General features: G+C 62.7%; 9 protein-coding genes across 9 annotated transcripts; 4 read left to right on the forward strand and 5 right to left on the reverse strand.

The window, feature by feature from the left end:
* Positions 1-125: 125 nt before the first annotated feature.
* On the forward strand, positions 126-1,076 carry CHLNCDRAFT_135873 (expressed protein; the record flags this gene model as incomplete). The annotated part of the gene is made up of 3 exons (XM_005846330.1): positions 126-224; positions 339-482; positions 603-1,076. 3 exons carry the CDS (start codon positions 126-128, stop codon positions 1,074-1,076), a joined length of 717 nt encoding a protein of 238 aa, XP_005846392.1.
* A 419-nt stretch (positions 1,077-1,495) lies between these two features.
* On the reverse strand, positions 1,496-2,883 carry CHLNCDRAFT_24892 (hypothetical protein; the record flags this gene model as incomplete). Its single annotated transcript, XM_005846489.1, has 5 exons — positions 1,496-1,707; positions 1,826-2,151; positions 2,228-2,324; positions 2,421-2,630; positions 2,817-2,883. The coding sequence occupies 5 exons, from the start codon at positions 2,881-2,883 to the stop codon at positions 1,496-1,498; spliced, it is 912 nt and encodes a 303-aa protein (XP_005846551.1).
* Positions 2,884-4,383: 1,500 nt separating this feature from the next.
* Positions 4,384-5,805, reverse strand: CHLNCDRAFT_135876 (hypothetical protein; the record flags this gene model as incomplete). The annotated part of the gene is made up of 4 exons (XM_005846490.1): positions 4,384-4,494; positions 4,580-4,762; positions 4,908-5,148; positions 5,315-5,805. The coding sequence occupies 4 exons, from the start codon at positions 5,803-5,805 to the stop codon at positions 4,384-4,386; spliced, it is 1,026 nt and encodes a 341-aa protein (XP_005846552.1).
* A 223-nt stretch (positions 5,806-6,028) lies between these two features.
* CHLNCDRAFT_31874 (hypothetical protein) lies at positions 6,029-10,074 on the reverse strand. Its single transcript, XM_005846491.1, has 11 exons — positions 9,820-10,074; positions 9,492-9,681; positions 8,906-9,348; positions 8,623-8,743; positions 8,364-8,468; positions 8,132-8,223; positions 7,706-7,973; positions 7,365-7,586; positions 6,728-7,263; positions 6,447-6,608; positions 6,029-6,329 (listed from the first exon to the last, which is right to left on the reverse strand). Exons 1-11 carry the CDS (start codon positions 9,871-9,873, stop codon positions 6,177-6,179), a joined length of 2,346 nt encoding a protein of 781 aa, XP_005846553.1. The 5' UTR covers positions 9,874-10,074; the 3' UTR covers positions 6,029-6,176.
* Positions 10,075-10,574: 500 nt separating this feature from the next.
* CHLNCDRAFT_58336 (expressed protein) lies at positions 10,575-11,796 on the forward strand. Its single transcript, XM_005846331.1, has 4 exons — positions 10,575-10,728; positions 10,879-11,009; positions 11,143-11,345; positions 11,496-11,796. The coding sequence occupies exons 1-4, from the start codon at positions 10,597-10,599 to the stop codon at positions 11,699-11,701; spliced, it is 672 nt and encodes a 223-aa protein (XP_005846393.1). The 5' UTR covers positions 10,575-10,596; the 3' UTR covers positions 11,702-11,796.
* Positions 11,797-11,818: 22 nt separating this feature from the next.
* On the reverse strand, positions 11,819-14,258 carry CHLNCDRAFT_135879 (hypothetical protein; the record flags this gene model as incomplete). Its single annotated transcript, XM_005846492.1, has 6 exons — positions 11,819-12,390; positions 12,500-12,646; positions 12,791-12,845; positions 13,028-13,570; positions 13,776-14,016; positions 14,119-14,258. 6 exons carry the CDS (start codon positions 14,256-14,258, stop codon positions 11,819-11,821), a joined length of 1,698 nt encoding a protein of 565 aa, XP_005846554.1.
* Positions 14,259-14,473: 215 nt separating this feature from the next.
* On the forward strand, positions 14,474-15,396 carry CHLNCDRAFT_135880 (hypothetical protein; the record flags this gene model as incomplete). The annotated part of the gene is made up of 4 exons (XM_005846332.1): positions 14,474-14,536; positions 14,691-14,751; positions 14,898-15,148; positions 15,304-15,396. The coding sequence occupies 4 exons, from the start codon at positions 14,474-14,476 to the stop codon at positions 15,394-15,396; spliced, it is 468 nt and encodes a 155-aa protein (XP_005846394.1).
* Positions 15,397-15,674: 278 nt separating this feature from the next.
* CHLNCDRAFT_135881 (hypothetical protein) lies at positions 15,675-18,154 on the forward strand (the record flags this gene model as incomplete). Its single annotated transcript, XM_005846333.1, has 8 exons — positions 15,675-15,789; positions 15,966-16,117; positions 16,285-16,640; positions 16,754-16,835; positions 16,985-17,131; positions 17,288-17,603; positions 17,693-17,906; positions 18,031-18,154. The coding sequence occupies 8 exons, from the start codon at positions 15,675-15,677 to the stop codon at positions 18,152-18,154; spliced, it is 1,506 nt and encodes a 501-aa protein (XP_005846395.1).
* A 158-nt stretch (positions 18,155-18,312) lies between these two features.
* CHLNCDRAFT_24730 (hypothetical protein) lies at positions 18,313-18,939 on the reverse strand (the record flags this gene model as incomplete). Its single annotated transcript, XM_005846493.1, has 2 exons — positions 18,313-18,487; positions 18,608-18,939. The coding sequence occupies 2 exons, from the start codon at positions 18,937-18,939 to the stop codon at positions 18,313-18,315; spliced, it is 507 nt and encodes a 168-aa protein (XP_005846555.1).
* Between the last annotated feature and the right edge of the window lie 94 nt (positions 18,940-19,033).

A 19,033-nucleotide genomic window follows, 5' to 3' on the forward strand; every position in this document is an offset into this window, starting at 1 on the left:
GGGGGGTTGAGGGGGGTCTGGCGGTTAGCGGCATAAGACAAGGCGTTGCATGATGCGTTGCTACAACGCTCACAACGGGACCTGCTCGCTGTGTACTGCCATCTTCACTTAGCCATTGCTGCAACATGCCGCAGAAGCTGCGCCAGCGGGATGGCACGCGCACCAGCTCCCTGCGGGCCAGGCTGCGCGCAGAGCAGAAGAGCAGTAGCAGCAGCAGCCGCAAGGTGCAGCAGCACTGCTGCAACTATTTCTTGCTGCACCTATTTCTTGCAGCAACCATTTCTTTCTGCTTTGTGCACACACTACTGCCGCGGTTGTTTGCAACTGCTGCCCCGCAGGTGGCGATCATTGTGACGGAGCGCAGCTGGGGCGATGGCGCCGTCATTGAGGAGTCGCGGTATGAGGACGAGCGGGAGCTGCAGGATGTGATGGAAGAGGAGGGGGAGGATGCGCAGCTGGAGTGGGACATGGAGGAGGAGGAGGTGAGCTGGGTGGCGCTGCCTTGCACATGAGGGTGAGTCAGGTTGGCCACAATTCAGCTGGTGGACACTTGGAGCAGCAGGTGCCTCCCGTCATGCTGCTGCTGCATGCCTGCACTGCAGGGTGCACCCACCTCGCGACGTGCGGCCCAGCGCGAGGACGATGACCTGTTTGACGACGAGGGCGACCTGGTGGCAGCAAACGATGCGCAGTCAGAGACGCGCCACATCCTGTCCATCTCGCCGCACTTCACCTCGCGGCTGGCGGGCCCCAACGAGGCTGCCGCCATGGTGCTGGGCTCTGTGGTGGACCTGGGCGCCCAGCCCAGCAGCGCAGACCTGCAGGTGCTGAGCAGCTACATCTGCCAGGCTGACGATGTGCCGGCCGCAGTGCTGCTGGCAGCGGCGCTGGATCGGCTGCCTGAGCTGGGCGCAGCAGATTGCGCGCCACAGCTACGGCAGGAACTGGCGGACCTGTGCAGCAGCCACGATGTTGACTTGGATGCGGCCATCGATGGGGTACTGAGGAAGAACGAGCCGGAGCTGGGGGACATTGGGGCGGAGGTGGCGGAAATGCTGCAGATGGCGGGCCTGTAGCCTTGGCATGGTGCAGCTCCTTTTTGCACCCTGCCACATTGCGCACCTGCAGATTCCTGGTCTGAAGGCGGGCGGGGAGCGGGGGCGCTACCCAGGGAACCTGCCTCCATGGCTTTGTTTGTTGCCCTGCCTGGGTATTATGCAATTGTGATGGTCTCCACCCTAAACCCTCCTGACAACAGCCCTGGAATGCATACTGTGTGAAATGATGAAAGAATTTGCAAGGCAATGCAGACATCAACAAACAGCACAAACAAGTTCAACAGGGCATTAACAAAGGTTGTGCTATCTATCGCAGTTCCACATGATATGCCTAATGGGCGCACAGGGCGGGCACAACAAAGAATAATGGGAGGTAGCCAGCAAGCTAGCTGTGACACAAACCAGCGGAAGGAACAAGGGTGCAGAGTCGTGCAATTTCAATGGCTGAGGGCAGCGCGCACCTGCTCAAACGCCAGGAATGCCACCGCATTGGCGGGGACTGAACGTGCCATGCAAGGCCCAAAGCCGCGCCACAGCGCCTGCCAGCCCTGGGCCGAGTACAGCCGTGTCATGCAGTCCCAGGTGCCATGGTAGCGGTCCAGAGCATGAATGTTCTGGGTCTGGAGTCTCGATTTCACAACGTCAAAAGCTGCAGCAAACATGCCACAGGGTGTTTGTAGAGTGGCTGCAGGCAGGAACCGGACTGCCGGGCTGCCTGCAGGCTGAAAAGCTTAAACAGCATCACACATGGTTTGCACACGACTCACGGTATGTGACAATCCAAAACGCTGCCCCACCAACTCCGCCCGCAGTCATCAGGGAGGCAGGTCCCAGCTCCGAAGTGGGGATGCACTGCCACCGCGCCAGCCCGTACTTGCAGCCCTCATACACACCAAAGTACGCTGCATTGCCGGGAACTTCTCGAAGAAGGGTTGCGCCAAGCCCACGGTATGCCCCCAGCCAGCCGCCCTCATGACGCACCACGTGGCGCAGCACATCCAGAGGCCCGTTGAACAGCGCCCGTCCCGCACGAATGTCGGCCAGGCTGTACACCATGCCCGGTGGCGGCCGCGCGCCTCCTTGCGCCTGCAGCCTGCATAGGGACAGATGAATGGTGTGGTTGCGACGGGTGTGGCCAGCACGTGGCGACCGCCTGCACTGTCCCCCACCTGCACTTGAGCAGCTCGGTTGGTGTGGCCAGCAAAGAAACCGGCACCCCTGCCAGTCCACCGGCCAGCATTGCCTGGCCCACCGTCAGCGGGCAGCCTGAAGGCACGGGGAGAAGGGCAAGGCACCTGAGCAATGCACAGCTGCAGCAGCTTGAGGCTTGTTGCCAGCAACATCCATCGCGCACCCCCGCACACCCACCGTCTGGTGACAGCATGCGCTCCGTCGCGCCCCAGGAACTGAACAGCACCGCGTTGAAGGCGGCCACGGTGGCAAGCGGCGCGGCCAATCCGCGATACATGCCCAGCGGGCCATGGGTGCCCACAATTCTGCGAGCTGCCCCCATGGCTGTGGTGTCGGCGCTGCCAACTTGCATATTAACTTTGATTGTGTCAAAGGGATGGCCTGCGGGTATATTAAAGAGGTAGACAAAGAAAAGTAGACAGGGTTAAGCGCAGTGGACGTCAGGTATGATTGCTTACTATCCTGCTAAAGCCAGCATGCGGTATCGGGCAGTGGTTCGGCCCCAGCACATCAATGTGCCTCATACCCTGTAGCACGCACACACACACACACGGGCAGTACACGCACCCACAAGCAGCTGCGCCGCTCCAGCGGCGGTGCCGCTGGCGAGATCCACTGCCACTCCTGTTCTCATGGCTAACAGGGCGACTGCAAGACAGAATGTTGCGCGGGCTGAGCAAACCATAGGACCACCGCGTGCCATTTCAGGCGTGGCGGCAAGCGGGTGCAGCGGCGGCAGCAGTTGCGACAGTTGCCGTTCTGCTCCCTCTCCCTCGCTGCCTAGCCGGTCGGCAGCTCACCTCAGGCGGACTTACGGAGCAGGGTTTACACTCGGGACTCCATGACTTACTCCGCCCAAGCCAGGCGATGCAGCACCAGCCTGCAGGCGCCCCTACGGCTCGCCAGCCACTGCGCAGCTGCGTGTGAAGCGCAGTGGCGCCTGCGGACGCAGAAAGACTCTTGGCAGGACAGCTGTCCTGCCGGGGAGACCGAGAGCCAAGTCGAGTTTCGTGCGTCTTCCCTTGCTCTTGGCAGCAGCATCTGGTCACTCCCTGCCGCCCTTCCAGCCCCACAGCCAGTCAACGGCCATCCGCGGCGGCATCACCCATGAAGCTGGCGGTGCGCGTGGGCTCCACAACGTGGCCCACGACGACAGCACGCTGCAGGTGCTGGAGGTGGACGTCGAGCCCAGCGACACGGTGCTGCAGCTGAAGCACAAGGTGGCGGCGGCAGCGGGCGGCGCCCTCACTGCCGACGACCTGCTGCTGTTGTTTGGGCCCAACGACCGCAAGATTGGACGGCAATACGTGAAGGACCCCACGGTGGACGAGACAAAGCTGAAGCTAGAGCAATACTCGCTGCTGGCATGGATCCAGCGCTTCCCCCACTGGGCGGTCACAGGCACGTCGCCAATCTCTGCTTCCGCATGTTGAAACCGCAGTCACGCGTGCTGAGGATTGATGGATTACAATGTTTGGTGCCCTGCAGCACGGCTTCTACCTCCCGTGCCACCGCCCCCTGGCGTCGCCATTCAAAAAGCAGCGGCGTCTGCAGAGCAGAAGGACCCCGACACGGCGGTGGCGGATGCACGGGCCAAGGCAAGGGCTGCCACCTGCCTGTTTGGCCATCTGCCTGGCCACCGCTTGCCTGCCTTGTGAAAGTTTAGCATGCCCCACCTGGGCGCCCATACCCTAGCCTTTAACTCCCAACACCATGTTGAGGTGATCCCTGCGCTCCCCCCGCAGGGCACCATCCCCAAGATCAGCGACCTGCCTGCACCTTGGGGCAACAAGCCCTCCCCCATCATCCCTGAGGAGGAGCTCACCCGCGCCGGCTATCTGCCTGCCAAGTATCCGCAGGGGTTCAACCCGCTGACTGACATCGCCGCTTGAACCTCCCATGGAGGGTGATGAAGAGTGGCCCCCATGGCTGCTTTGTTGATGTGTCTGCTGCATAGTACCTGAAATGGTTGGAAGTAATGTATGTCAATGTACTGATGCAAGAGCAAATCCATTGGCATCAGAGTCATGGACGGGTAGATGCAACAAGCATGGAGCTCCCAAACCCCTTTGTCTTGGCAAGTTGAGCAGAGCTCAAGACATGTATCTCTTTCACAGTGGGTGGTGTAGTCACATCAGAACCGGGAGGGCAGGGTGCCGTCTGCCAGAAAGTCTAGCGTCATTTGCCGGGCTAACTTGGTCAGAGGCATCACGTGCAGGCCCGCGACGCCGGGCAGGCTCAGAGACTGCAGCGGGCCGATTCACATGAAAACCAGCTTGGTACGGTCGCACAAACATGAGCACCCTGCTAGATGCCCCCACATCCCCTACCTTCCGTATCAGGTCTGCATTCCACTGGCGAACTGCCGCGGCGTGCCCTTTGCGGTCCCGCTCTTCAGACTGTGGGAAGCTCTGCAACAGGGCCTGGGCCTCAGGCAGGCCGCGCACATTGCAGAGCCGCAACCAGAAGTCCAGGTTGCCGATGGAGGGGACGATGGGCAGGCCCAGCATAACCTGCCGGAACACACCAGGCAAAGCAAGCAAGGCGAGGGGATCAGAGTGCTAAGAGATTTTGCATCAGAAACAAAGGTGTGCTACAGAGCGCACACAGCCATCAATCCAATGTGGACCTGTGTTGGATTTGAACGCAGCAATGCACCTTGACGTTGTGCGACACCAGCTCCCGGTCTGCTTCATCTGCCCATCGCTGCACACGATCCCACAGCAGCGCCGGCTGCGTCACCACCACCTCTGCCCCCGCATCTGCCTTCTGGCGCAGCCGCTTCACGGGCGCCAGCATGGGATTCTCCACTGCCCACAGTGACAGGGAAGCGGGCAGGTAACCCTCCTCACGCATCGCCGATGCCAGCAACAGCAGGTCGAAGCTGTCCTGCAGCCACCTGCAGAAAAAGGGGGGAGGGACAGCGTGGCAGGAGAGGGGGCAGATAAGGAGCAGTTTGTTTAGAAGCAGGGCAGCTTATGCTGCTCCCACACAAAGGCGCTCCTGCCCCACCCGCTCTGTTTGCCAGAGTGTGCGCCACCAGCAGATGTCCTGGTTCCACGCACCTGCCTGCCCCTGGCAAATGCCGGGCAGGGTGGCTGCCAGACACGAAGAGCAGGGCGTCGGCAGGGCGCACGCCGGGCTTGGGGTCGCCCGCCGGGTCCACCCCCGCTGCCGACAGCATCATGGAGCGCAGCTGGTCTCGCGATCGTAGCTGCGCCGCCACCGTGCGCACTGTCCAACGCTCCGCGGGGCAGACCTTCGGCGGTGGCTCCACCCGCCCCACCTCGCTTTCATGCCCCGCAGTTTGAACCGTGCGGCGCAGCAGGTCGCGCCAGGTGGTGGCCAGCGGCAGGTCCGGGTAAATTTCGGCCTGGAAATGGCAGCTGTCCCACAGGTTTTGGTCGATTCCATGCTTCTCCCCAACTGCGCGTTCCAAGCACAGCGCTGGTTGGCGCACAAACAGCGCTGCTACCCTACGAGCAGCGGCGCCCGTCGGCACGCTGCCGCCCGGTAGTCCGCTGCCGGTTGCTTCTGCTGCTGCCGCCGAGCACATCAGCCGATTTCCTCGCTTTCCGAAATTACATAAGCTTGTAGACTGAAGGTTGCGGTGCGCTGGGCGAAGGGAAACCATCGCGGCAGCCAGCCCCTTGCCCACACGGCTGACCATGCCAGCAGCCGCGGGATTCCCTCAAAACGCGCACAGAAAAGCAATTCACGAGGTGCAGGAACCACACCTCCATGGCGCGCCTCGCTGACGCCGCTATGCAGCCGTCGATGCTGGATGAACAGAATTCAGGGTTTGCAAAGCCAGTCTTGGGCAGAGCAAACTGAAACTTCATCATCAATGAACACCAATGTGCTTTGCATGATACACTGTTCTGCTCCACACCAGCCTTGAACCGCGGCAAGGGAGCTGGCGCCGCTTCATGTTAGCATCTGTGGCAGAGGCTCCGCGTCCTCCTCGTCCTGCTGCTCATGCTCGATGAAGAGCAGCTTGAGGGCGGGCACAATGTGAGGCAGACGGGTCACATCTGCCAGGTTGACTGACATGAGATCAAATGCGATGCCCACGGTGCCCTGCAGAGCACCACCAGGCAAGCCTTCCTCCTTCAGTGCCGCCCCTTTTGGCAGCGCATGACGTCCCAAACACATGACGCATGCTGCCTGCATCTGGTGAGCCCCATGATGCCTCACCTGGAAGTTCTGGTCCACAACCGGGATCTTGGGGTAGCGCTGGCTGAAGTGGGTGAGCAGGGTGCGGTACGCACCGGCCTGTGCCCCCGCCTGCACCGCCTCGCTGGTGGTGCAGTGCCGCTTGGCCTCCGCCTCCTCGGCCAGGGAGTCCTCAAACGTGGCCTGCACCCACCATTGCGTAGTGAGGTGGTAGCAAACGAAGTCACAAGTAGTCATGAACACATGCTGGCAGCCTTCAGTGTGCCAATTCTTGCAGCCGAACAAGTAGGCGGCAGGCGCACCTCGTGAATGAACAGTGTGGCACCCCTAGCCGCCTCTACCAGCTGCGGGCAGGGCCGTGTGTCGCCACTGAACACCAACTTCCAGCGGGTGCCCTCACCGCTGGTGCTGCCGGTGTCACGCTCCAGCACCAGGCCATAGGCATGGGCGCAGTGTGCCACCAGCACGCTTTCAAAGCGACACAGACCCAGCCCAGCCACAACTGCATCCACTGCGGCGCGTGCCTCAGGAGCCACAGGCGGCAGCGTATGCGCGCCTGGAGGCTGCCCTGCTGTGGCTGATGCCTCCACAAAGCGGAAGCGCATCGGCTCCAGCTGGGCATAGCCTTGTAGTGCCCGTCGCAGGGGGCGTGGCCCTAGCACCAGCAGCGGCGGGCACTCGGGGCCCAGCAGGCGCGTGCGGGCAGCCAGCAGGGTGGGCAGGCCCACATGGTGGTCGGCATGAATGTGAGAGATCCAGATGCATTGCAGCGCGCATACGAGGTCGTCGGCTGCCGCCGATCCAAACCGCCGCTTAAGCTGGCCGTAGCTGCCCTCACCTATGCAAGGGACGGGAAGGGCATGCGGAGGCAGGCCTGAGAGACAGACATTGCCAAGACCACACGTGAAACATCTGCCACTGCTGCCCAGGGGGCCTTACCGCAGTCCATGAGCAGGCCGCCGCGGTCAAAGAGGTTGAGGTGAAGGCCGGTGACGTTGCGGTACTTGGAAGGCACTGCAGCGCCGGTTCCCAGAAAGGTCACCTCAAACTCGCTCCGAGACCCGCTGGTGACGCAGGCCGGCGCCGCCTCCTGTGCCACCGCTGAGTCCTGCTGCGCTGCCACTGCCAGCGCTTCCAGCACTTCTGGCCGCTCACGCTTCACTTCTGCCTGGACATCCTCCACGTCCAGATGCGCTGGGCAGTCGGCTGCAAGCATCAGGGGTAGGCGCTGGCAAGTGTGAGGTAGGGGTGGCACGGCCCGCCGAAGCGCAGCCAAGCACACAGAGAGGGTATCAACCTGGACTCTGAACCGCACACACCCGTGTCCACGCCCTTCTTGGCCAGTGGTCGCAGATGGTAGCGCAGCATGTTGCTGCCCACCACAGCATTGGCAGGCAGGTTGGCAGTCGCCACGTCCTGTGCCATATCGTGCAGAGGGAACAGGGTGGGGTCAATCAGGTTGAGCTTGGCCTGCAGGGGAAAGCGAGGGGCCGCAGTGCAATGATGCTGAGCAGCGTGCCAACAGTGGCTGCGACGGCACAGGGCCATCTCCTGCTTGAGGGCATTGGCATCTGCCCTGAAGTGCTGCACGCAACGACGCTCGATTCAGTTCCGGGGGTTCCAGTACAGCCCCTGGCCCTTGCCTGCAGAATTGCCGACTTGCGCATAATGGGAGCGGGGGATGCAATGGACTCGGCCACCAGCACATGCTGTGCAGCCGGTCCAAATGACTCCAGCCACTGCCGGTAGGCAGGCAGGCGCACCACCTCAAGCGGTGATAGGTGCACCACGCATGCCACTGCAGGAACAGCGGAGAGGGGATCTTGACAACACAGAACAGAATTCAGCACTGGCTGGGTGTATGCAGCCATCTGGCTGCAACTTCCACCACCACCAAAACAGCCGGTTTCCACGGGCACAAAGCATCTTGAGGGCCACCTTTGCCACGCTTCGTGCCCGTGGCACAGGCCTGCAACAGTGGCGCCGTGGTGAGGCCTGCGAGGAACACCTGGCTGGGGCAGTCCACCACCAGAACCACAGGGCCTGCAGAGATGGATGGATGCAGCCTTTGGGGTGGAACGGCAAGTCACTGTGACTGTCGACCGCAAAGCGCTGCTTAATAAGGGCCGCATTTGCAGTACAACAACCCAGAATGCTTACCTGCACCCCCAACCCCTCACACTCTGCTCACTCACACCTGGTGTTGCGGGCTCCATCACATCCTGTGGCCGTACTGTCTGCCCGTTGGCTGCCGTCACCTCCTCGCCTTTCACCAGCTTGCCGTACAGCGGGCCACGTGGCACGCCCAGGGAGGCTGCCTGTGCACCGGGCCAACCGCAGTGCATGCCATTCCGAAGAGTAAGTGCCAGCGCGTAATGGAAGCACCTGGTCAAGAGGCTGTCCTTGCTAGCACGAGCATCTTGTGCTCAGTTGGGAAGTGCCAGCAGGCTATGCGGGTATCCACACCCCATGCAGCATACCTTCTGCGGCAGGAACTTGCCGGGCACGTCGGACAGCTCGCAGATGTAGCACGCAGCAGGGCTCTCCACCACCACTGATGCGATCTCCATGCCGACGCTGCCTCCGCCCTGCTGGGTATCGCCATTAGTGGCCTCCATCCGCTGCCGCTTCGCCTCCGGCTCTGCTGCACAAGCGCGCTCCTCCTGTGCATGCGCTGATGCCTGTCCAGGGGTCGCCGCCGTGAGCGTGACCGGGGTGATGGTGACTAGCTCAGTCTTGACCACAGGCTGCGTCGTGCCATTGTCGGAGAACTCGTTCACCTTGAGCCCAATGTCCCGCACATTGACGAAGGTGCGGAAGGCATTGACCAGGGTGTTCAGGCCAGGCGGGCCGTACAGGCTCATGCCTGTGTGCCCTGCCAGCAGCCCACCGCAGCTTGTGTCGGCCATCGTCAGCAGCATACCTTCAGCACCAGCCAGCAGAAACACAAACTGGTCAGGCCAGAAGAAGACAGCCTGGCAGCACCCCTCCTGCTGGAGCATCAAGCACTCACATCCAAATGACCTCCGATTCTGACATATGCCGCACATTCATCACAGCCCACACCTGGCAGTCCACCCGTGGCCTCTGTGGTGGTGCGCGTGGCCAACACCCCTGACACCTTGGCCAGCTTGATGCGGTGCTCCACGCAAAAGCGCTGGAAGCCCTCGCCCGCATTGAACAGGAAGCGCTGGCGATCGAAGAAGAGCAGCACCGAGGGCACGGAGCAGCCGGTGTCACTGCCCACGCCCAGCACCTGCGATGGCAACGGCAGCAACAATTGGCTGGCGTGATGCCTGGCAAGGGGCATCGTGTCCACCTGCCTTGCACGCGGGCTGTGGATGGGGACGGCGACGTGGCGGCGGGTGGCGGCACATTCAGCCTCTGAGCTTGCCTGGACTGAGGCCGTGGTGTTGGCTGCACTCGGCTCATTGTCGCGCTTGCCCATGGCCTTCGCAACAGCCTCGTCGAAAGGGGTGGGGAGTAGGAAGGGAATGCGGCGCTGGACGTAAGGGGCAGGCCAGCGGTGCAGCAGCTCCTCTCCTGCGATGTACCCACACCGATCTAGCCGTCCTGCCAATAGTGGCCTGCACAGGGCCAGCACCAGGCGGCGAGCCGCAATGGTGACTCTGCTGTAGCTCAGGCGGGATGCACAGGAGGATCGTCAGTGGATGCATGCTGCATTGTAAAGTTGCCAGCGGCGCCGAGGCGGCGATGTACGGCAGTACCTCCGCGAGGCGGCACTCGATCGTGCCCGCTTCGTTGTTGCATATGCTACACATCCCCAGTGGCCGCCCTGTATCCGAGCCGCTCAGCCGCTCGAATGCCACCGCTCTCGGCAACCTTCAGCGGCAGGGCCCGTGCGTGGTTCAGAGGAGCTTGGGGAGCAGCGGGGCTGTGCAGTGGTCACCTGGCAGTGCGGCGGCGGCCCACGAGAAGCGCCCGCTGCCGCTGCCTGGCGAGCGGTGAGGGTGGCGTCCGCCTTGGGGGGAGGCAGCGCCAGCTGCCACCTGAGGAGCAGCAGCAGCACAGCACATGGCGGGAGACAGCAGCGGATCTGCCCGCCCAAGCATGGCTCGCAGATGCAGCAGAGGCCAGGGCGGCAGCGCTGCTGCTGGCCGGCAGCAGCAGCCTGCTGGCGTGGGTGCCGGCAGTGCTGGCGGCAGAGGACATGGCAGTGGCCTACAACCCCACTGGCGGCTCGGACACTCTCAAAACGGTGGCTGGGGTGGCCTACATTGGCGTGGTCATCTTCTTCTTCCTGCGCCTGTTCCAGCGCAGGGCACAAAAGGCGACGTCCGAGGTGTGTGTTTGCTGTGCTTGTTTGGTTTGGGCAGGTCTTCTCCTTATAGGAGGGGTGGTGAACAACTCACTGTTGTATTGCCACTGGGCGGGGGCACAACGCAGGCATGGCATGTTTGATTGGTGTGATTGTGCTCCCGCTTTGCCGCAGCGGATAGCCTCAGTAGCGGATGTGGCTGCCTATGGTGGGGGCGCGGACAGTGACGATGAGGAGGACGAGGAGGAGCAGAAGGCCAAGCAGCAGCAGGCAGCTACAGAGGTTACCCCACTGCAGTCCTTCATGTGAGGCTACTGGCGGCAACCGCTAGTGGCAGCGCCACAGTGGTGCCAGCCTGCATGGAATGGACGGCTTAGGGCTCCTCATCAGAAGCACCCGAAGACCTCCCCGCCTGTGCCTGCCCTCCTGTGCATGCAGAGGCACAGCGCAGGCAGGCGTCATCTGCTATTTGCTCTTTCAAGCCAGCACCGCCGTGGACGCCTACTTCGACCGCCAGAATCTGCCTGACATCACCACGCAGTACACGGCTCACAACGTCGCGGTGCTGGTGCAGACGGTGTGCCGGGGGCTTGTCTACCTCATCACATTCATCTTTGGTGCCAATGCTTTAGGCCTAGCCGGTGCGCAGGGGGTAGCCTGCGGCAGTTGACCAACGCAATGAACTGCTTGAGAGGATCCACTGAGGGTGGCACCAATCTCCACGCTGCTGTATGGGCCAACACAGCCCGCTAGGTTACTCTCAAAGCCCCAGGTGTCACACCCTGCTGCAGGCCTCACCATCCAGCTGCTACTGTTCCCTGAATCAGGGCGGGAGGAAGGCGGCACCGGCAAGCGCGCGCCGCAGCTGCCCAAGGTGTCAGTCACGGACGACGTGTTTGCGCTGCGGCGAGCCTTCCAGGAGGCGGAGCGCATGGGGCAGCAGCAGGCGCAGAAAGAGATCCGGAAGGCACAGCAGTCGGGAGACGAGTCAGACTAGGCATCTCCTGGCTGACCCTTTGGCGTGGCGTGTTCCCCCAACACCTGACTTGTTATCATTGGATCTGGGATGTTTGCTGTTTTATACATTGAGAGTCAAGCATGGGTGGGTGGGTGGCTAGCTGGATGTTCCATGCTGCTCAGTTTCAAAAGAATCGGCTGCAGGTGGTGGGGCTGCTGCTGCTGGCATCGCGCCTGCTGCTGCTGATACCGCCATGTTGCTCCTCAAGCGCTCGGCATCAGTGCGCTCCACGGCCACTGGCAACACTGCCGGGATGCGGTGCAGCACCAGGTCGCCCTGGTTTCTGTCGATGATCTCCCGAGCTAGACGCACCTGACGCCCCAGCGCCAGCACCGACACCACGCCGCTGCTGCCAGCGCCCCGTGTGGTGCGCCCCACGCGGCGCAGGTACTCCGAAGGGTCACGCGGCATGTCAAACAGCACCACGTGTTCCACAAACGCACTGTCCATGCCGCGGCTGGCACGGTCCGTGCACACCAACACCAGCCGCTCAGGGGTGTTGGTGCTGGCACTGCCGCCACGACGGCCGCCGCTGCTGTCTGGCAATGCAAGGAAGCGCCGCAGGTTGGCATCACGGTGCGTGTCGGCGATGGCAGCATGGTGGGGCAGCACCTCTGCATGGTCTTCATGGCTGAAGGTGCGGTTCAGGAAGTTCTCCACCTTGCGGCCTGCAGGGTAGGCAGTGACAAAAAGAATTGGAGGCGGCAGGAGCCCTGTGCTGGCACCCTTGCACGTGCAGCCATGCGGCACACATACATGATTGACGGATCCACTCACAGGACTCTATCTTGTTGCAAAACACAATGGAGCGAGAGGCCCGCTGCTCCTGCAGCACCGCAAACAGTGCGGCCGCCTTGCGCTGGAAACCGCTCTCCGCGCTGACTTCGTCACCGCCGCTGCAGTCCACCAGCTGCTCGGTGATGCCTGCAGGTAGGTGGGAGGGTATGGGGGGTCGATCTGGAAAACACCCAAGCCATACAACATACAAGGGAGAGGGGCAAACACCGCTTTGTTGCGACAGCTGGTGCCTGCTTTCACTGCTGCAGCCAGCCACCTCCACCAACCCACCTGGCGCAGTGCGGTGGAGGCCAGGCCCGAGTGCGGCTGCCAGGCCAGGAAATGCCTGCACATGAAGCACACGGATTGGAACTCAGCTCTCACACCAACGATACACACGTAGTAAGAGGAGTTCGCGGAGGTGCACTGGATCACTTGTGTGTGGCAGCCTAGGTGTCTTTGCTGAGTGCATGTGGCTGGCTGCCGACCAGCACAGAAAAAGCCTTCCAGCTTCACGGGGCCCCGCACCTCCTCAAGGTCCAGGTACACCTGCTCCGGAATGGTGGCAGTGGCAAATACAAAGCGCGTGGTGCTGGGGGCTGCTGCCCGCAGTGGCGCCACCTGCTCGGCAAACGCGAAGTCTTCCCCCAGCAACACATCCACCTCGTCCACCACGACGGCGCGGCAAAAGGTGAGCTGCAGGCAGCCCTCGCCCAGCAGCTCTGCCAGGCGGCCAGGCGTGCCCACCAGCACATCCACCCCGCCCTCCAGCATCTCCTTCTGGGTGCGCAGCGGCCGTCCCCCAGTGGCAGCTGCTGAGCGGAAGCGCAGCCCCGCGCGTGACAGTGCACGGCACACGCGCACAACCTGTGCACACAGCTCTGCGGTGGGCACCACCACCACCAGGCGGGGGCAGTGGGGTTGCGTGGCGGCGGCACCCAGCACACGCTCCTCCTCGCGCAGCACTTGCAGCAGTGGCAGCAGGTAGGCCAGCGTCTTGCCACTGCCTGCGTGGTCAGCCAGCACCACGTGCCGCGCGCCGCTCTGCGCCAGAGCGCGGTAGGCGGCCGCCTGCAAGCCACCAATAAGTGGAAACAAATTGCATCGAGGGTGGGGTGGCATGGGCTGAGCTGCTGGAGAGAAAATGGACCACTGGGAGTGCATCAAGCACAATTGCCGGCAGATAAAGCTTGGCCCCTGTTGCTGCCACATGCTGGCGCCAGATGCAAGCGCACAGATGCAAGTCCGGCAGCACTGCGACAGCTTGGCAGCTCACCTGGATGTGGGACGGACGCGTGATGCCCAGTGTCTGCAGCGCTGCCACCACCTCCGCGCTGGCACCCAGCGCGTCCCAGCGGTCGCTCGAGAAGAAGGTGGCGCTCGCTGCCTGCCCCGGCCGCACCACTGGGATGTCCTGCTCCTGTTGCTCCTGCCGTTGCTGCTGGCGCTCTGGCGGGCCACCAGCTCGGAACCCGCCCCCGCTGCCTACATCTGTACTGCGCTCGCCGCCCTCACCCCTGCCAGCAAACACAGGACTCCGCGTCAAACCCCCGTCAAGAAATCAAATCCCAGTCCCTATGGACTTAGCGAGCGGGGTGTGGAAGAGGCGGCCGGCCCACCTCTGCCGCCGCTGCCGCTGCTGCCTGGGAGCCTCCTGCCCCCCCCGGGGCGCGTAGCACGTCGTGTGGCGCCACGAATACGCCCTACAGCTCTGCTGGCTGGCCGCAAACCCCGCCCTCGGTGCTCGCCAAGGCCTCATGATAATCAAAGGCATGCGCCGGGAGCAACCTCCACCACGGGTGGCTGGATCCTAAATTTAGTGAAAGTATGGGTCGCTCAGAGTGAAAGCATGTGCCGAAAGCTAGTTTTCGGTGCGTCTTGGCCCTGGCCAGGCGTGGCCACGTCGACCAGGATGCGCACCAAACTGGTGCTGTTGTCTGCTCGAAACAGAACTGCACACATCGATCCACCGAGATGCCCACGCTGCAGCCCTCCTCGCTGGTGGACGCCCTGTGGGGCACTCGCACGCACACCGAGGTGTGGGAGCTGCCCGGCTGGGCAGCGCGTGTAGCACAGACTCTGCAGGCTAGCCGGAAGCCTAACGCAGGGGCAGCAGCTGCGGGCCAGCATGAGCTTGGGGCCGGAACCCCGCCCCCGCCGCCCCGATGCCCCCACGCCTGCTTGGCCGCAGGGAGCCCAATACCAGAAGCCACGGAAAATCCCGCTGCGCATAGAGCCCAAAACATACTTTGGTGAGCCAGCAATTGCAACAAGCGGGCTATGCCAAGACCCGCTGCACTCCCTCCTGCCACTGCCCACCGCTGCCGCCACTGCTACTCGGCGCTGTTCTGCCCTCTCACCCCCTGGCACCCCGCTGCCCCCACCCGGCCCTGTGCAGCCAATGAGCGCACCTTCCTGGCCTGGCTGGGCATGGCCACCACGCTGGGCACAGTGAGCACTGCCATTGCGGGGTTTGCCGTGGAGGACGCAGAGGCCAAGCACAAGGGCGGCATCAGCCAGAGCACGGTGGAGCTCATCACGCTCACGCTGCTGCCCATCTCCATTGCCATGATTGCCTATGCCCTCTTCACCTTCTACTGGCGCTCCGAGTTCATCCGCCGCAAGCAAGTGGGCTTCTTCGATGACAAGGTGCGTGATGTGAAAAGGGAGCAAGGTCTGGATTTGAGTCGGCAGCAAAGCGTGGAGTGTCCCAAGAATGGCTGCCCGAGCGCCCTCTCAGCACGATGGCAAGGTGGGCTCAACCCGCCGCCCCGGCTGCATACCCCACATCTGCCACCCCGCAGCTGGGCCCCATCACTCTGGCCGTCATCGTGATGATTAGCCTGACGCTCATCATGCTTGCGGCCATCAAGGACTTGATAACAAATCACAAGTAGTGCTACGATCACAAGTAGCTGGATCACGGACACCGCGCCGCCATGCAACTGTGAACTTTTCTGTGCTCTCCCGTCTATCGCCAATTGTTATTTTGCTTTGCTTACTTCCCTTGGATCTCGCCTCTGTGTACTATAGCATAGTCGATGGAATTGATGGGGAGGACACGGTGGGGCTGCGCTGGGAGGGGCTGCGCTGAGCTTGCTGCGCATGTTCAACATGAAGAATGCTTGATGAGAGCACGGAAACCGGCGTTGCCTGCCCAAGTCACCTTGCAACGATGACCTATGACTATGTGATGCTGAGTGCGGCCGCCGAGGCCACGCGCAACACCTTTCTGTGCTTGTGGGCGGTGGTGTCGGAATGCAGCGTGCCGCGGCCCACGCGGGGCACAGGTGACCCAGAGCCACTCATGCAGCTGTGGGGGGCGGCTGCTGCTGCTGAACTAGCGCCAGTGGCAGCGCCGCCACCGACAGCTATGCTGCGGTGTCGCAGCGCGCCCGACTGAATCAGTGGCCCTTTGCCTCATCCTGGGGTGATCCCAAAGCCCTTGTGACACTGCTTGCTGCAGACCTGGTTTGCAATCTGACGCTGATAGACCCCAGCACTCCCGACCGCCCAGAGCTGGCTGCCGGCATCGAGCTGATGTGCTTTGCGCCCCACGCTGAGCAGCTGCCGCACCTGCGCCGGGCCGGGGACATCATTCGCCTGCACAGAGTGAAGGTGGAGCCTCTTGGGGGTATCGAAAGCACGCCAGCATGCCTGCCTCCTGCTCGCGCTGGAGGCTGCGGCCACTGCTACAGCAGACTTAGCACGGCCCTGTCTTGGGATTGCTTTGCTGGGAGCCGCCGCTTCCTGTTTCATTCCTCTGCCCACCACTGTGGCTATAGGTGGATCGGTACAACGACCGGCCGCAGCTGGTGGGGAAGGTGGGCTTCCGGGGCTTCGCCTTCTGCCTTTTTGATGGGGCCTCTGCTGGCGTGGCCCAGCCCTACCAGGTCTCCTCTGCGCACTACTTCTTCGATGAGCGGGAGCAGGGCCTGCTGGAGGCGCTGCGCCACTACATGGCCACCCTGAACCGGCAGCAGCTTGGCGGCAACACCACCTACCTGCGCCGCATCAAGGACATCCGCCCGATGCAGTTCTTCGACGCCGTGTGCCGTGTGCTGGCGGCGGATGACAGCCATGCCAGCCTGCGTCTGCTCTACCTTTGGGATGGCTCAGATGCCCTTCCCTTCCCAAAGGCGTGAGTAAATGGAGGCAGGCACTCGGTCTGCTGGTCAGGGTCGTATCGGTCCAGTGTGCACACGCAGCAAGGTGCTGGTAGCCTGGTGCGACTTGCCTTGCCCGCCACTGCAGGTACGACACGCGGCAGGAGGAAGATGCATCCGAGGTGCAGCAACAGCTGCCTCTGCTGCGGCCTTTTGCGCTGCCCCTAGAGGTAGTGTTGCAGCAGGCCGCACCGCTTGGAGCAGGCTGCATCAGCTGCCAGACTGCACACGGTCAGCCGCTCCACTGTTGCCTATTTGGTGCCGGCCCTAGCATTCAGCCATGCCGCCTGCTGCTGCTTGTGTGCTGCCTACCGTCCAGGACTTGCCAGACTTTCGTGAAGTGCCACTGCTTGGGACCGCACTGCCGCTGGTGCTGCCCAAGAGCAGCCGCGTGGAACAGCCGGCGGTGGGCAGCTGGGTGAAGTTTCGCAACCTGGGCGCACGTGTGGTGAGCGGCCAGCTGCAGGTGAGGCCCGGGGCTGTGTGAGAAAGCTTGGCTGGCTGTACGAGTGGGTTGCGGTGCCGCTGCTTGGTATCGGCCACTGTTGCATGGTTGTTGCATTCGGTCTACGTTTCCCAAACATGGCCGGTGGCTAGACGTGCCACTCATCCACCCCTGCAGGCCTTCTTCTTCCGCAACAGCCGCTGGGCACCCTGGCAGCATGAGATGCAGCCGCAGCAGCAGTTCATGGATGAGTATCGCGAACGCCTGGGGGCCAACCACACGGCGGGCTGGGCGCCAGACCCGCGCGCGGGCGCAACCGAGCTGCTGACGCTGTGCAGCCACCGGGAGCGGCCATGCAGTACGCTCCGTCAAGTGTTGCTGGACACGCCAGCGGCACGGCCGCGCTGCTACCGCGTGCTGGTGCGGCTAGTGGACCACCAGCCGCAGGACCCCACCGCCATGTGCCACCCAGCCAGCGAGTGCGGGCTGCCAGGTGTGTGGCACAAGCCAATATGCCAGGATTGTTTTTGCATTTTCATGTGAATGACGAGGTGCCTGATCGCCTCACTCTCCGCCCTGCAGGCCCCTCCAATGGCATCGCTGGCAGTAGCGGCTGGGTGTACACGCTGAAGCTGGTGGTTGAGGACGCCACCGCCACGCTAGACCTCATCCTCTTTGGCCCCGATGCCGACTGCTTTTTCAAAGACCTGCCGGCACGTGATTTGCGGGACGAAGCATCGGCGGCGGCGGCGCTGCGGCAGCGGCTGCAGCAGCTGCTGGGCCAGGGCTGCCAACGGTGGGCCATTGCTACGTGGGAGGCATGCCAGAAGTGCTGTGGCAGTGGGCTTGGGTGGGCCAGCGTCATCCACGGAAAGGCTGCCATCTTGCTTCATTATCCGAATGTCACTATCGTGCTGCAGGGACGGCGGGCCGTGGATGGAGCTGAGCATCAAGTCGTACTACACAGATTCCACCAGGCCCTGGCAGACACGACAGTACCGCGTGCATGACAGCAGCCTGCAGCAGCTGCCGGCGCCGGCGTGAGGCACCCGCGCCGTGTAAGCTGTATCATCAGCGGCATCACCAGCGGCGATAATGGCCTGACCGAAACAAATCTGGGTTTACACTGTTGCGGATACCCCTTTTTCGATGCACAAGCATGACAGGCTGGTGCCAAGTCCAGGAGCAGGTCCACCGCTTGCTCAGCGTTTAACCTCCTCCAACTCCGTCAGCACGCCACACAAATCCTTCGGGTGTGCAAACACCACTGGCAGGCCATGCGCCCCAATCTTGGGCTGCTTATCCAGCAAGCGCACCCGCTCACCCACATGCCGCATGCTGGCATGGATGTCATCCACTTCCAGGCAAATGTGATGGCTGCATTGCAGGGCGGTACTGGTGGTCGGGCCAGTAGCAGGAGATGCATGCAAGGAAAAGGATGAAGGCGGGGCATGGCTCGCTGGCGTGGCAGCAGAAGGCAAGGCATCAAGCACCTACATGCCGCCAGCGCTGTTCTTTTGCAGGAAGCCCGCAATGGGGGAGGAGCTGCCCAGAGGCTCCAGCAGTTCCAGCTTGGTGTTGGGCAGCTCCACAAACACCACCCGCACACCGTGCTCGGGCAGGGACTGCGGCGCGCTGACCTTGACCCCGAGCACGTCCCTGTACTTTTGAGCAGCCTCCTCCAGGGATGGGACCGCAATGGCCACGTGGTTTAGGCGCCCCACCGATGGCAGCGCGGCGGAGGAGAGGCGCCGCACAAACCGCTGCTGCGGCAGGGCAGGGTAGACAGGCAGAGATAGGTCGCTCCCCTTGCTCAACTTGCTGGGCATGAGCCCCAAGAACCCGTAGTTGGAGCAGCTCCAGAGAGCGCAAGCAGTGGAGCCTGCAGCGCCTCAGGGTGTCGCACCTGTGCCGCCCCTGCTC

This window comes from Chlorella variabilis, assembly GCF_000147415.1.
Source record: "Chlorella variabilis unplaced genomic scaffold CHLNCscaffold_14, whole genome shotgun sequence".
Lineage (NCBI taxonomy): Eukaryota > Viridiplantae > Chlorophyta > Trebouxiophyceae > Chlorellales > Chlorellaceae > Chlorella > Chlorella variabilis.

Coding starts and splice junctions, on each gene's coding strand:
- CHLNCDRAFT_31874 (XM_005846491.1), bottom strand. CDS start 9,873: ATGGGCAAGCGCGACAATGAGCCGAGTGCAGCCAACACCACGGCCTCA. Junction 7,974..8,131: donor TTGGACCGGCTGCACAGCAT/GTGCTGGTGGCC, acceptor CTCAAGCAGGAG/ATGGCCCTGTGCCGTCGCAG. Junction 7,587..7,705: donor CAGGTTGATACCCTCTCTGT/GTGCTTGGCTGC, acceptor TCCAGGCAGAAG/TGAAGCGTGAGCGGCCAGAA.
- CHLNCDRAFT_58336 (XM_005846331.1), top strand. CDS start 10,597: ATGGCAGTGGCCTACAACCCCACTGGCGGCTCGGACACTCTCAAAACG. Junction 10,729..10,878: donor CACAAAAGGCGACGTCCGAG/GTGTGTGTTTGC, acceptor GCTTTGCCGCAG/CGGATAGCCTCAGTAGCGGA. Junction 11,346..11,495: donor CAATGCTTTAGGCCTAGCCG/GTGCGCAGGGGG, acceptor ACCCTGCTGCAG/GCCTCACCATCCAGCTGCTA.